This window comes from Pteropus alecto, unplaced genomic scaffold (assembly GCF_000325575.1).
Source record: "Pteropus alecto unplaced genomic scaffold, ASM32557v1 scaffold135, whole genome shotgun sequence".
Classification (NCBI taxonomy): Eukaryota; Metazoa; Chordata; class Mammalia; order Chiroptera; family Pteropodidae; genus Pteropus; species Pteropus alecto.
The window spans coordinates 392,534-407,113 of record NW_006438076.1 but is presented as its reverse complement, the minus strand read 5'-3'; the positions used below and the strand labels follow the sequence as shown (position 1 = coordinate 407,113).

Genomic DNA, 14,580 nt, shown 5'->3' with positions numbered 1-14,580 from the left:
ACAAACTATCAGAAGGAGAAATTAAGAAGAAAATCCCATTCACAATTACATCAAAAAGAATAAAATATCTAGGAATAAATTTAACCAAGGAAGTGAAAGACCTGAACACTGAAAACTGTAAATCATTGATGAAAAAAACTGAGGACATCACAAATGGAAAGATAGTCCATATCTGTGGATTGGAATAAATAATATTGTTAAAATGCCCAACCCAAAGCAATATACAGATTCAATGTAATACCTATCAAAATTCCAATGGCACTTTTCACAGAAATAGAAAAATCCTAAAATTTGTGTGTAATAACAATTAAACCACTGAAAAGCCAAAGCAACCCTGAAGAAATAAAAAGCTGGAGGTATCATGCTTACTGATTTCAAACTACATTACAAAGCTACAGTAGTTAAAACAATATGTTACGGGCATTAAAAAAAGACACATAGATCAATGGAACAGAATATAGAGCCTAGAATATAAATTCATAAATAAATGGTCATTAATTTATGACAAATGAGCCAAGAATATACAGTGGGGAAAAGATAGTCATTTCAATAAATGATGTTGGGAAAACTGGACAGCCACTTACAAAAGGAATGAAACTGGCCTACTATCTTAATCCATACGCAAAAATTAACTTAAAATGTATTAAAGACTTGAACATAAGACTGGAAGCCATAAATCTTCTGGAAGAAAACGTAAGCAGTAAGCCCTTGGAATTGGTCCTGCTGATGATTTTTTGGCTTTGACACCAAGGCAAAGCCAACAAAAACAAAAATACATAGGTGAGAGGAACTACATCAAACAAAAATGCTTCTGCGCAACAAATGAAACCATCAACAAAATGAAAAGGCAACCTATGAGATGGGAGAAAATATCTACAAATTAGATATCTGATAAGAGGTTATTATTCAAAATATAAAAGGAACTCATACAACTCAAAGGAAAAAAGCAATCTGATTAAAATGTGGGTAAAGGATCTGAAAATAAATTTTCCAAAGAAAACATACAGATGGCCCACAGGTACATAAAAAAGTGTTTCAACATCACTACTCATTAGAGAAATGCAAATCAAAACCATAATAAGATATCACCTTACACCTGTTAGAATGGTAATTATCAAAAAGTCAAAAAAAAAAAAAAAACAAGTGTTGGCACCAATGTGGAGAAAAGAAAACCTCTGTGCATTGTTGGCAGGAATGTAAATGGGTACAGCCACTATGAAAAACAGTACAATGGTTGCTCAAAAAATTAAAAATAGAAGTACCATATGATACAACAATTCAACTTTTAGGTATTTATCTAAGGAAAACAAAAATACTAACTTGAAAATATATCTGCACCTCTATGTTCATTGCAGCACTATTTACAATAGCCAAAACATGGAAGCAATCTAAGTGTTCATCAAAAAGTGAATGAATAAAGAAAATGTGATACATGCACATACATACACACAAACACACACAGATATAAAAAAGGTAATCTTGTAATCTTCAAATAACATGAATGAACCTGTAAGCATTAAAACAAGAGAAATATATCAGAGAAGAAAAATACTGTATGATCTTACTTATATAGGGAATATAAAAAATAAAAATAAAATAAAATAAACTCATAGATATAGAGAACAGATTGGTGGTTGCCAAAGGGAGTTGGGGGTAGGCAAAGTAAATGAAAAAGATCAAAATGTACAAGTTTCCAGTTATAAAATAATCAGTCCTGTTGATGTAATGTATAACATTGTTACTATAGTTAATACTGTATTGTATGTTGGAAAATTGCTAAGAAATTAAATCTTAAAAGTTCTAATTACAAGAAAAAAATATGTAACTATGTATGATTATGAATATTATCTAGATTATGGTGATCATTTCACAATATACATATATGTCAAATCATGTTATACACATGAAACTAAAGTTATACATCAATTATATCTCAATTAAAATGACTACAATTTAAAAAATTTTGAACAATTCGAAAATTTCTGACTTTCCTTTAAGTGTATATTTTAAAAAACTAATATTATGGCTATGAAACACAAATCAATAAGAGTTCAACATTTAAGCACTTTTATTTCTAAAGCAACTCAAAAATTAAAAAGAATTGTTTGAAGAAATATTTTATAAGTTCCTGGATTAAGACGATAAAGTAGGTTTAACACTGTGCTCACTTCCTCCCACAACCACATCAAAATTACAACTAAACTACAGAACAACCATCATTGAGAATCACCTGCAGTCCAGCTAAACAGAAGTCTTATAACTAAGGACACACAGAAGACGCCACATCAAGACTGGTAGGAGGACTGGAGATGCAGAACAAGCTGGTCCCACACCCACATGTGGAGGTTAAAAAATGAGAAGGATGTCTCAGCTGAGGAGGTTTTCCCTAAAGAGCAAGGGGTTCCAGCCCCACAACAGGCTACACAGCCCACGGTTCCAGGCCCAAGGAGAGAAGTCCCCATAACTTCTGGCTGTAAAAACCAGAAGAGAGTGTGGTTGAGTGACACATAGGACTGCTAGAGTCCCAGATGGTCCTCCTAAAAGGTCTGGGCATGGACTTACTCACCAATGAACTCACTTGCTCTGAGCTCCAGGGCTGGGGCATAGGGAAATACAGAAAGGAAATGAGTTGTCTAGCTTCAGGATAAGACCTGGAAGGGCAGCTTTCTTCCAGACAGAAGTGCTGGCGGAAGTGTTGTTCTTTTGTTGAGCCCTCCTACCATGCAGACTGCACAAGGAGGTGGACACCATATCTGAGTCTCCATCAACTTAGCTAACACCTTTTTCCCTGCCCTGGTGATTCCCAGAGACCCCATCCCACATAACTTACTGCCCACCCAAGCTGCTTCCAGCAGCTTTTCCATACAAATGACCTGTCTTGGCTTATGCTGTAGACTTTCCTAAAATCTCTCAAAAGTTCACAAACCCCAATTAAGCAGCATCTGACCTCAGCGTGCAACATATCTAATGTTAATCAACCCCAAGCCCAGCACTAGTGGCAGCTGACCTCAGTTCTCAGCTTAGCCTCTCCCAGGCACCTCTAAGCCCAGCACAAGTGGCGACCATATGCAGATTACTTTATAGCCCATTACAAGTGGACCCAGGTAGGGCACAGGCAGTAGCTGACCTTGGCCTGCAACAGAGCCCTCGCAAGAGGCCCCAGAACCAACACACCTAGTGGCCAGCTTCGGAACACACCAGAGAACCACCCAACCACCTTCACAACAGCATACTTAAAGGGCAGACTCAGCAACCACCAGATCCTTGACAAAACAAATCCTGCTTCATATGGTCAAGCACCTGTACAACAGCTCCTCCACTGTAGTCATGGCCAGTCCTCAAAACCAATCAGCCAGAGGGTCAATTTCCACCACTGACATGCCAACAGCATTCAAGACTCAACGACACAAGGAAGGCACACACAAACTACATAAGAGACACACCTGGAACACCAGCTCAGGTGATCAGGGAGATTGTGTCACTAGGTCTCACAGGATACCTACTACATAAGACTACTCTATCAAGGGTTCTATTTAGTAGTTCTACCTAGTACATAGGAAACACACACACACACACACACACACACACACACACACACACACACACACACAGAGGCAGTCATAATGAGAAGACAAAGAAACATGTCCCAAATAAAAAAATAACAGAACAAAGCTCCAGAAAAAGAACTAAACAAAATGGAGTCAAGCAATCTACCAGATGCAGAATTCAAAACACTGGTTATAAGCTGCTCAATGATCTCAGTGAGAACTTCAACAAAGAGATAGGAAAACATAAAAATGGAGATAAGAAACATAAAAAAGAACCAATCAGAAATGAAGAATACAATAACTTAAATGAATAATACCTTAAAGGAAATCAACAGATTAGATGAAGCAGTGGATCAAATATGTGATTTGGAATATGTTTATAGAAAATACCCAATTAGAACAGCAAAAAGAAAAAAGAATCCAAAAAATGAAGATCATTCAAGGGGCCTCTGGGACATCAAGTGTAATAACAACATTCACATCATAGAAGGACCAAAGAAGAAAAGAAAGAGCAAGAAACCGAAAACCATTTGAAGAAATAACAATGGAAAACTTCCCTAACCTGGCAAAGGAAACAGACATATAAACCCAGGAAGCACAGAGAATCCCAAACAAGATAAACCCAAAGAGGCCCACACCAAGACACATCGTAATCAAAATGCCAAAGGTTAAAGACAGAGAGAGAATCTTAAAAGCAGCAAAAGCAGTTACCTACCTAAGAGGGAGCTCCAATAAGACTGACAGTTGATTTCTCAACAGAAACTTTGCAGTTCAGAAGGGGTTTTCAGGAAATATTAGAAGTGATGAAAAGCAAGGACCTACAGCCAAGATTGCTCTACCCAGTAAAGATATTATTTAGAATCAAAGGACAGATAAAGAGCTTCCTAGACAAAAAAAAAAAAAAAAAGGAAAAGGCATTCATCAACAACAAAGCAATATTACAAGAAATGTTAAGGGGACTTCTTTAAGAAAAAGAAAAAGGGTCAAAGATATGAATAATAAAATGGCAATAACTACATATCTATCAAAAATTACTTTAAATGTAAATGGATTAAATGCTCCAATCAGAAGACACAGGGTAGCTGAACAGATAAGAAAACAAGACCCATAAATATGCTGCCTAAAAAAGACTCATTTCAGAGTGAAAGACACAGACTGACAGTAAAGGGATGGAAAAAGGTATTCATGAAAATGGAAACAACAAAATAAAAAGCTGGGGAAGCAATACTTATATCAGACAAAACAAACTTTAAAACAAAGGCTATAACAAGAAACAAAGAAAGGCCCAATAATCCTACTTCTGGGTATTTGTACAAAGAAACCCAAAACACTTCTTTGAAAGGACATGTGAATCCATACGTTCATTGAAGCATTATTTACAATAGTCAAGATACCGAAACAACCTATGTGGCCATCAACAGATGAATGGATAAAGAAATGGCACATATATACAAGGGAATATTACTCAGCCACAAAAAGAATGAACTCTTACCATTTGTAACAACACTGATGAACCTATAGAGTATTATGTTAAGTGAAATATGTCAGAGAAAAACAAATACCAAATGATCACTTACAATCTAAAGAACAAAATACAAACAAAATACAACAAAATACAAACAAAACAGAAACATATAGATATAGAGAACATTTTTGATGGTTGCCAAATGGGAAGGACGTTCAGGGCATTGGTGGAAAAAAGGAAGGGATTAAGAAGTACAATTTGGTAGTTACAAAACAGTTGTGGGATGTAAAGTATAGCAAAGGAAATATAGTTAATAATACTGTAATAACTATGTATGGTATCTAATGGGTACTAGATTTATCAGACTGGTCACTTCATAAGTTATATAAATGTTGAATCACTATGTTGTACACCTGAAATTAATACTGTATGTCAACTATAATTAAAAAATAAAAAAAAATGATTTAACAAAAAAGAAATATTTTATAAAGTTTTTTCTTAATAATAAACTTCATTCTCAAAGTAGTACTTCACTTTATTATTGGAAGAGAAAAAGATCCCAAACTTTCTTTACTCTTATATCCTCATTAAAATCAATGTGATTTTCTAGAGAAAGTGTAGTAAAATAGTATCTCTAATCTTATTTATATCCTTTTCCTCATTCACTGAACACTTTTTGCAACCCAGCAATTTATTGAGTGTGATTTTTTTAAATAGAAGAATTATAGCACCTGTCCTCAAAAAGCTTACAAATGAAGAAATTAGAATACCAATATAATTATATAATAAGATGCTAAAACATATGAAATAAATGGCAATTTTCACAGACAAATCAATGTGGACTCCAGAAAGAATTCAGTAACTTTTTATGTATACAGCATATAGAACTTTAATACAAACCATCACATGACAAAGAATATCACCTTTCTCCTCATTTGATAAATTCAATGTATATTTTTTGAAGGTTATAAAAATTGTAGGGAAGAATTATGGAAGATTTAAAAATAGGCAAAACAGATTACTGAATAGCCTTTCAATGGAATATTGGCACCTCCAGGGATTACTTGATCCAATAGGGGTGTGGGGCTTGCTTGTCTTTGCCTAGGCCAAGTTACATCTCTGTGGAGTAAAAGTTAAAGTGTAGAAAATTGATAGTATGAATAATTGCTGTCTACAGAAATGCAAATTATGCTTAGTGGAACTGAACAGTTTTGCCAGTTGTGTATCCATCTGCATCAATATTAGCATGTTTGATCTATAACAGTAAGGTGCTTCAAATTTTCCTCTGAACCTGTTCTAACACTTGACTGATTCCTTCATTAAAGAGTTAAATATCTTTGGTTTTGTGTTCATTTTATATGTGAATGAGAGTCATGAGTATATCTTTTTTTAAACTTTATCCTTCAATAAAATGAATACAAGATGATCTCTATCTCTTTTCAAAGAGTTCACAATATAGGAAGGGAGATTACAATGAAATTAAGTATTACAATAGAGATATAAACAACATACTATGAGAAGTAAGATAAAATCATCTTCTATGTGGAAAGTTTAAGAAAAGTCTTACATCTTAAGTTACAATTATATTGTAAAGCAGGGGTCATGAAACTAGGGCCAACCCAGCCATTATCTGTTTTTGTTCAATCTATGAACTAAATTTCATTTTTACATTTTTAAATACTTGGGAGGAAATTAAAAGGATGATTATTTATGTGAAAATTACATGAAATGCAAATATCAGTGTCCACAAATAATGTTTTATTGGAACCCAACCACACTCACATATGTATTACTTCTGACTGTTCTCGCATTACAATGACAGAGCTGAGTAGCTGCAAAAGAGACCTTATGTGGCACTCTCATCAATTCATACTGCTGCTCAGCACACTATAAATTGCAGTGTTGAGTTATAACTCAGTAGCATTTCAAGATCCACATGTATCACCATACCACATTTTAAAAATTACCAATCAATACAGGTCATATAAAAATAAACAATGAAGACATGAGTGAACTTTTAATGTCATGCTTTTAAGGCACAGAAGAGTGTGAGTTTTGTTATCAAATTAGGTGACAAAACATTGTATTTATTATGCAGTGACACTACAGCTGTGCTAAAAGAGCAGAATATACATCAATATTACCAAACTCCGCTTTCATCAAAATATTCTCAACTCACAGGAAAGCAGCAATCTAAAAAACTAAAAAATTTTAAAACAGAGTATATCATCAGAGTTTCTTCACAAACATAGAAACAAGACTGTATCCAAAGTAAATTTCCAGGTAATTCATTTGTTAGCCAAGCAAGGAAAGCCATTTACCATTTACCAATGGTGAGTCAATTATATTATGTTTGACAACAGCAGTCAAAGAAATCTGTCCAGAGAAAACAAACTGTTTAAGCCTATTAGCCTTTCAGTGAGAACAGTTGTTTGAAGAGTAGAGGTTGTTGGGAGCAAAATCAATAGTAAATTAAAAACAAGGGAAATGATTTCCAGTGGTTTTCTCTGACGCTTGATGAGTCGACAAATGTGACCAATACTGTTCCTTGAGGAGTCAATGCTGAGTTTAAAGTGGCTCAAGGATTAGCCCCTATGAACAGTCTGCAGGGAACAACAACAGGTTTCAATATTCTCAAATAAACTCAGCAAACATTAATTCAGTACAACCTGAAGTGGAATCTATTATGATACATTATTAAAAGATATGTGTAGAGCAGAAAAGGCTTACTTGGACATACTTTCAACTTCTGTTACTGAACACTAAATATTTGCCTTTTGTAATCAGATTTTGCTGCAGATTTGATGTTATTTCTTAGTGAATTTTACCTAAAATCAGAAGGCAAGCCATAGCTTATATAAGAAACTTACACTGCAATATTACCGTTAGAATTGCAAGTAATCATGCGCTGCTACACATACTTCCCAAATATCGAACATTAAAACAAAATGGGAGAGTTCCATCACCACATAAATTTGTAGTGAATATATTTTCAAAGCTGAAACAACAGTTCCAGTAGGGTTTTTCAGACTACAATAAAAATACCAAGTAAATTTCCATTCTGTAAAATCCATTTAATTGTGCAACTGAGGAGCTTCCACCTAACCTTCAACTGGAAGTCTGAAATGTAATGTTATGCTAAAAGGCAAATATTAAAAAAAAGAATCTAACAGAATTCTGTAAATGCCTTCTCAGCACTGACTATGCTCAATTAAAGTTATATGTTCACAAACTGATGTCATTATTTGGCAGTACATATCTGAGTGAAAAAGCATTTTCAAAAATGAAATACAAAAATCTCATTACAGGTCAGCATTGACAGATAAACATCTATATTCATTTTGATAAGAAACACTAAATTTTAACTATGATTAAATAAAGTGGTATCCTCCACAAAAAGATGTCACTGTTCTTATTAATAGATCTCAATTATATAAAACTAGAATAGATTAAATAGGTATTTCAAACTTATGTTGAAAACTACACTATGTAAGATTTTTCTAACTAACCCCCAACAAAAACTGCTTTTCCAGCATCTCAGTGAATGTATATTCCATTCTTCAGGTTGATCAAACCAAAAACTTTAGAGTTATCATTGGCATCTCTTCATCTTACTCTCTATATATTATTCATCAGCAAAAATGGTTGGCTTTATCTGTTAAACTATATTCAGAATCTAACTGTTTTTCACCTATTCACCATCCTGGTTCAAGCTACCATCACTGTACACTTATTACAGTAATCTTCTAACTGGGCTCCTTAGTTCCTCTTTTACCTCACCCTTTAACCTATTCCCTTCAATATTTTAAGCCGAATCATGTAACTTCTTAGCCAAAAACCCTCCAGTGGTTTCCTATCTCACTCAACATAAAAAACCAAAGTCTTTATAATGGACTGCAAGAAACTACATGATCTCCTCTCTACCTAACTAACCACTTCTTTGACCTCATCTCCTTCTACTTTCTCCTGGCTCAATTCAAGCCGCATGTCTTACTTTTGCATTTTTTCCAATACTTTTTAATCCTATGCCACATCCTTTAACTTGTTCTTCCATCGCCTAAAATGATCTCTTTCCAAGATAAACACACTACTCACTCTCTCACATCCTTCAGGTGTCTGCTCAAACCTCACCTTCTCCCAGAGGACATTTGTGACCAACTATATAACTAGCAACTATCCTTTCACACTCTATCCTACCATTCTGTAACTCTATTACTCTACATTACTTTTCTATAATAGCACATACCACCACTTGACATATTATGTATTTAATTAATTGCTTTTCCTCCTATCCCATTAAAATACAAGCTCCACGAATGCAGGAAATTTGTTTGTTTTTATTCGTGGTTTTGCCCACAAAGTCAAAAACAGTGCCTGGAATAGATTATTTGCTCAATGGATACTTCCGCAACAAATGAACAAGGCAACGACGACAAAAATTTTCTTTAAGTAATTTTCCTCAGTTCCTCTCCCTTATACAAGTAAGATATACATATATGCATATGCATAAAACTGACTTACCATTGCACTAAGTGTTTCTTCCCAATCAGGCCGCTCTCGAGGGTGAACATTTCTGGGTAGTTCTGGAACAAAATCATCCTCTTCAGAATGTACTGAGGACTTCATCTTCCTAGAGATCAAAAACATGAAAGACTATGATAAGAATTCCTATTTCCATAAAAACTTTCCAATGACCACAATTCAAACAGAAAATTATGTGAGATTTAAAATTTAGTTCATAGGCTTTTAGTGGCTAATATTGTTCCTCCATTTCTACTCTAGTTTTCAGAGGGCTTTCCTGATATACTAAATATCTGCTTTTATTCCAGAAGATAAAAAGTAAGGTTTATAACTAAACCTTTATGGTCTGTGGTAATTATTACATAAGGACTGATTTTATCTGTTCAACACAGTTGGAACATTGAAAAGAATGCAACAGCCATAAATATTTAAGGAACTGTACTAAGCATTAGTAAAATTCCAGGATGAAAAGAAGAGATACGGTACTTCTGTTTCCAATTTATAGAGCAAAGTGTATTAAACTAGCAGTCTCAAGTTGAACAACTATGAATACTAGACAATATATATAAAACTATTTGTCTGAAGGCACAGGAAAGCAATAAATACAGGCAAAATTTCTGGGGCTACACGAAAACCCATGAAGCGAATTCTACCTTTAATCATTCTTTTTTATATAATAAATTTTCTAAATCGATGATACTAAAATATTAAGCATAATATTGTAGTCTAACTTGGCATAGGAGGCAGAAGTTGGACATTGGGGTTACTAAAGCAGATGAGGATTCAGGGTAAAAAAAAAATGCCACCCCTCAAAAAAGATCTGTAGAGAAAGAGCCCAAAAACATACATGGAAATTCCCCTCCGATTGTTAACTAATTCCTCAGTTTGAAAGTATGTAGGACAAGATGCCAAGAAAACTATCAAAAAATAGCTGATGGGCAATTAAAGAGCCAAGCAGATATTTCACAGCCTAGCCATGCTGAGAGGGAGGTTGGCAAACAAGCATTGCCAAGATGAGGATCACTAGGAAAAACAAACAAACAAACAAACAAAAATGCAAAAAGACCTGGCTCTCAACTGAGACTCCAGAATAGCCTTTAGCAGTCAGGACAAAATAACAATAGACATGCTCAAACAAAACCTAAAACCAAGCATCGATAAGATCAGAACTGCCAAGAGAAAAATTAACTCTTTTTAGAGGAAAATAATATTCTACAGACGCCTTGCAAATTTTTCATCCGCCTTGTCTGGTATCCAATAAACATTACAAGTCATGCTTAAAAACACACACACAAGCAAATGAATAAAAATTGGGGAAAAATGTAGTCAAAAGAGATTCACATTTGATTCAGATTTTAGAATGATCAAAAAGGGACTTTTTAAATGGCTATCACAGATTTCTGGCTTCTGGTTATGATGTACAAAGCTATAAAAAGCATCACTCACAGCTTAACAATAAGAAAAGACAGATAATCTATGAAATCACAACTTTTCTTGAATACATCAAGAAAAATGAGATCTCTGGACAACTAAATACTAGCTTAAACTCTGAAGAAAGACAGGTATATTCAAGATGAATCACAAGCAATTACTTGCATAGGGCAAAGCAGACAGAAGAGAGATATACAAGCTGGTAAGAAGAACAAAGTTAAATTTTTATAAAGTTACTAAAAACATTTATAATTAATGCATTTAGAAAAAAATATGTCCATATAAAAAAAGATGAAGAAGAATTTCAATAGAAAACTGGAATCTATGGAAAACAATCAAATATTTGTTTGTTCATCCTAAAAATGAAAAACAAAATATCTGAAATTACGAACTCAATAGCTGAGTTTAACAGAACAATGGACATGGCTAGAGAGAATTAACGAACACGAAAATAGTGCAGTAAAAAAGATCTACGTTGAAGAACTTAAGAGAAAAAAGGAACAAAAATACACAAACCAGCATAAAACACACACTTGGTAAAAGGTTTCAAATATGTCTAAACTAGCAACTCAGAGATAGATGATATAAAAGGGAGAAAGGGACAAAAGCAATATTTGAAAAATAATAGCTGGAGAGTTTTCAAAACTGATGAAAGTCATTGAACTACAGATTGAAGAAGTCCTCAAGCAGGATTTAAAAAATAATAATAATAAAATCTATGTATATTATACTCAAACTGCAATTTAAAAAAAATATTAAGAGAAATTCTTAAAACAGCCAAAGAATAAAAGACGAGCTGACTTCAAAGGAGCAATAGTAACAATGAGAGAGGAGAGCACCTCAATGCAAATGAGAAAATAGAGTGAATTTTCAGCATAACTAAAGGAAAACATACTGCCAACCTAGAATCCTCTACCTCACAAACCTGTTCATTAAAAAGCAAGTAGACAATAAGTTATTTTCAAACAAACGCTGAAAGAATTTGCCACCAGACCTGCCCGCCCCTCCCAAAAAAAGCATTCTTGAAACTACAGAAATGGACAAGTACAAAAAAGGGCAAAAAGTGGGAAAACATAAATAAATATTAATGTAAAAAAAATGTAAATACACTAATGCAATTTCCTATGAGATTTATACTAAACATTTAAAAAACACAAAGGACAGGAAAAGCACATGCCAACAGTTTAGGAGTACTCTATTGGCTACAAAGTGAAATAACTCCAATTTTAAAGAATGCAGTAAGTCAAAGACATGTTGCAATTCCTATGGTAACTACTAAAAGAACAATAAATAAATATATAATTAAAAAGCTGATAGAGAAATTTTTGAAAAATAAAACATACTTGATAAATCCAAAAGAACACAGGAAAGAATAAGACACAAATAATAAATGAGGCAAATAAAAAATCAAGATAATATACTTCATTCTAAGTATATTATTATAATTTTTTAAATGGTTGAATTAGTAGGCAAGCATGTGGAAAAACTAGAACCCTCATTCACTGTTGGTAGGAATGTAAATGTTGCAGCCACTTAAGAAAACAGTCTGGCAGTTTCCCAAAATGTTAAACAAACATATCATATGATCCAGCATTTCCACTCCTAGGCATTTAACCGAGAGAAATAAAAATACATATCCACCAAGGACTTGTACATGGATATTCATACCAATATTATTCATAATAGCCAAAAAGTGAAAACAACCAAAATGCCCATCAAACAAAAAATGAACAAACAAAATTACCAGATCCCTACAATATCATCCAGCCATTAAAAAAAATGCTGATTCATGCTACCACACAGATGAATAGTAAAAACATTATACTAAAAGAAGTCAGACACAAAAGGCCACATACTGTATGATTCCATTTATACAAAATGTCTAGACTAGTCAAATCCATAGAAACAAAGTATATTAGTGGTTGCCAGGGACTCACAGTAGGAAGACATAAAGAGTAACTACTAAGAGATTTCCTTCTGGAATGTTCAAGAATTAGATAGTGGTGATGGTTGTGTAACTTTGTGAATATACTAGAACCACTTCATTGTATACTTTAAAAGAATGCATTTTATGTATGTGAATTATATATCATTAAAAAAGTAAATGGACTAAAAATTCTATTAAAATAGATAAAAGGAAAATTTCACAATAAGTGTGAATTAAACAGGGTGATATAATAAAAACTGTACGAAACAAATAACACAGCTTCAAAATATATAAAACAAATATGAAAGAACTAAAAATAAAAGAGAAAAATCTGCAATTACAGTTGAAGACTTTAACAAACATTTTACAGTAACTGAGAGAATAATTAGACAAAAAAAACATCATAAGGGTATAGAAGATTTGAACCCAAAAGTCCAACCTGAACTAATATAGAATATTAAACTCAAAAACTACAGAATATACATTTTTTTCAAGTGTATACGGAACATTTATCAAGAGACTATACAGTAGATAATGAAGCAAATCTCAACAAATACAAAGAACTTAAATTATAAAGTGTTTTGTGACTACCACGGAATTACACTCCAAATCAATTACTGAAAGATAACTAGAAATTCCCCCAAATGTTTGGAAATTAAGAAACACACCTCTGAGTAACTCATAAATCAAACAAAACCACAGTGGAATTTATAAAATATTTTGATCCAAATGATAATAGAAATATGAGATTAAAATGCGTGGGATACAATGAAAACAGAAAAAAATTTGTACCTCTAAATACATGTTATTGGAAATAAAACAAGTTGAAAAATAAACATTCTAAGTTCCCTTCACAAAAAGCTAGAAAAAGAATAGCAAATGAATCCAAGAAAAGTAAAAAGATAAAATTTTAAAAATAACAAGTCAATGAAATAGGAAGCAGTTACATAATAGGGAAAATAATAAGCCAAAAAAGCACAACCCATAAGATTCATCTAGAAAAGACAGAGAATACACAACGTAAAGAATGAAAAGGGAAATATAACTAGAAAGCCTACAGACATTGAAAAGATTCTGAGGACATTAAGAACAACTTTTTTCCCAATATATTTGTGAATTTAGTTGAAATGAACAAATTCTCTGAAGAACATAACTTACCAAAACCCAAATAAACAACAACAAAATGAACAGTCTTATAGCTATTAAAGAAATTGAATTTGTAAGAAAACTCCACGCCCAAATGGATTCACTGATGAATTATTTCAAACATTCAAGGAATAAGTAATAACAATATTACATATATTCATCTTCTAAAATAAAAGAAAGACCTCCCAACCTGTTCCATGAGGCCAGGACAGCCTTCATTACAAAATCTGATAAAGATATTACTAGAAAATTATAGGTCAATACCATGAACAGAACTGCAGAACTCCTAAGCAAATCAAACCCACTGATAAACAAAAAGGATACACAGTGACCAAGTAAGTTTTAGTCCAAAACTAAAATAATTTTAGCATTCTAAAATCAATCCCTATAAGTGGCCACATCATTAAATAAAGGAATAAAAACATATATCATTTCAGGAAGTAAAATTTAATACATACATACATATACATACATATACATACATACATGAAGGTTATTAAAACACAAGCAGAGAGCTAGTACCATACTTAAGGGTGAAATAC

General features: G+C 33.2%; 1 protein-coding gene across 1 annotated transcript in view; it reads right to left on the bottom strand.

Moving 5' to 3' along the window:
• The window catches only part of ARHGAP32 (Rho GTPase activating protein 32), a 173,907-nt gene extending 164,266 nt beyond the window's left edge, over nt 1-9,641 (bottom strand). Inside the window, exon 1 of the mRNA XM_006915185.3 lies at nt 9,535-9,641. Within this exon, the coding sequence (XP_006915247.2) occupies nt 9,535-9,639 (105 nt within the window). The 5' untranslated portion in view covers nt 9,640-9,641. The remainder of the gene's footprint in view (nt 1-9,534) is intronic.
• Between the last annotated feature and the right edge of the window lie 4,939 nt (nt 9,642-14,580).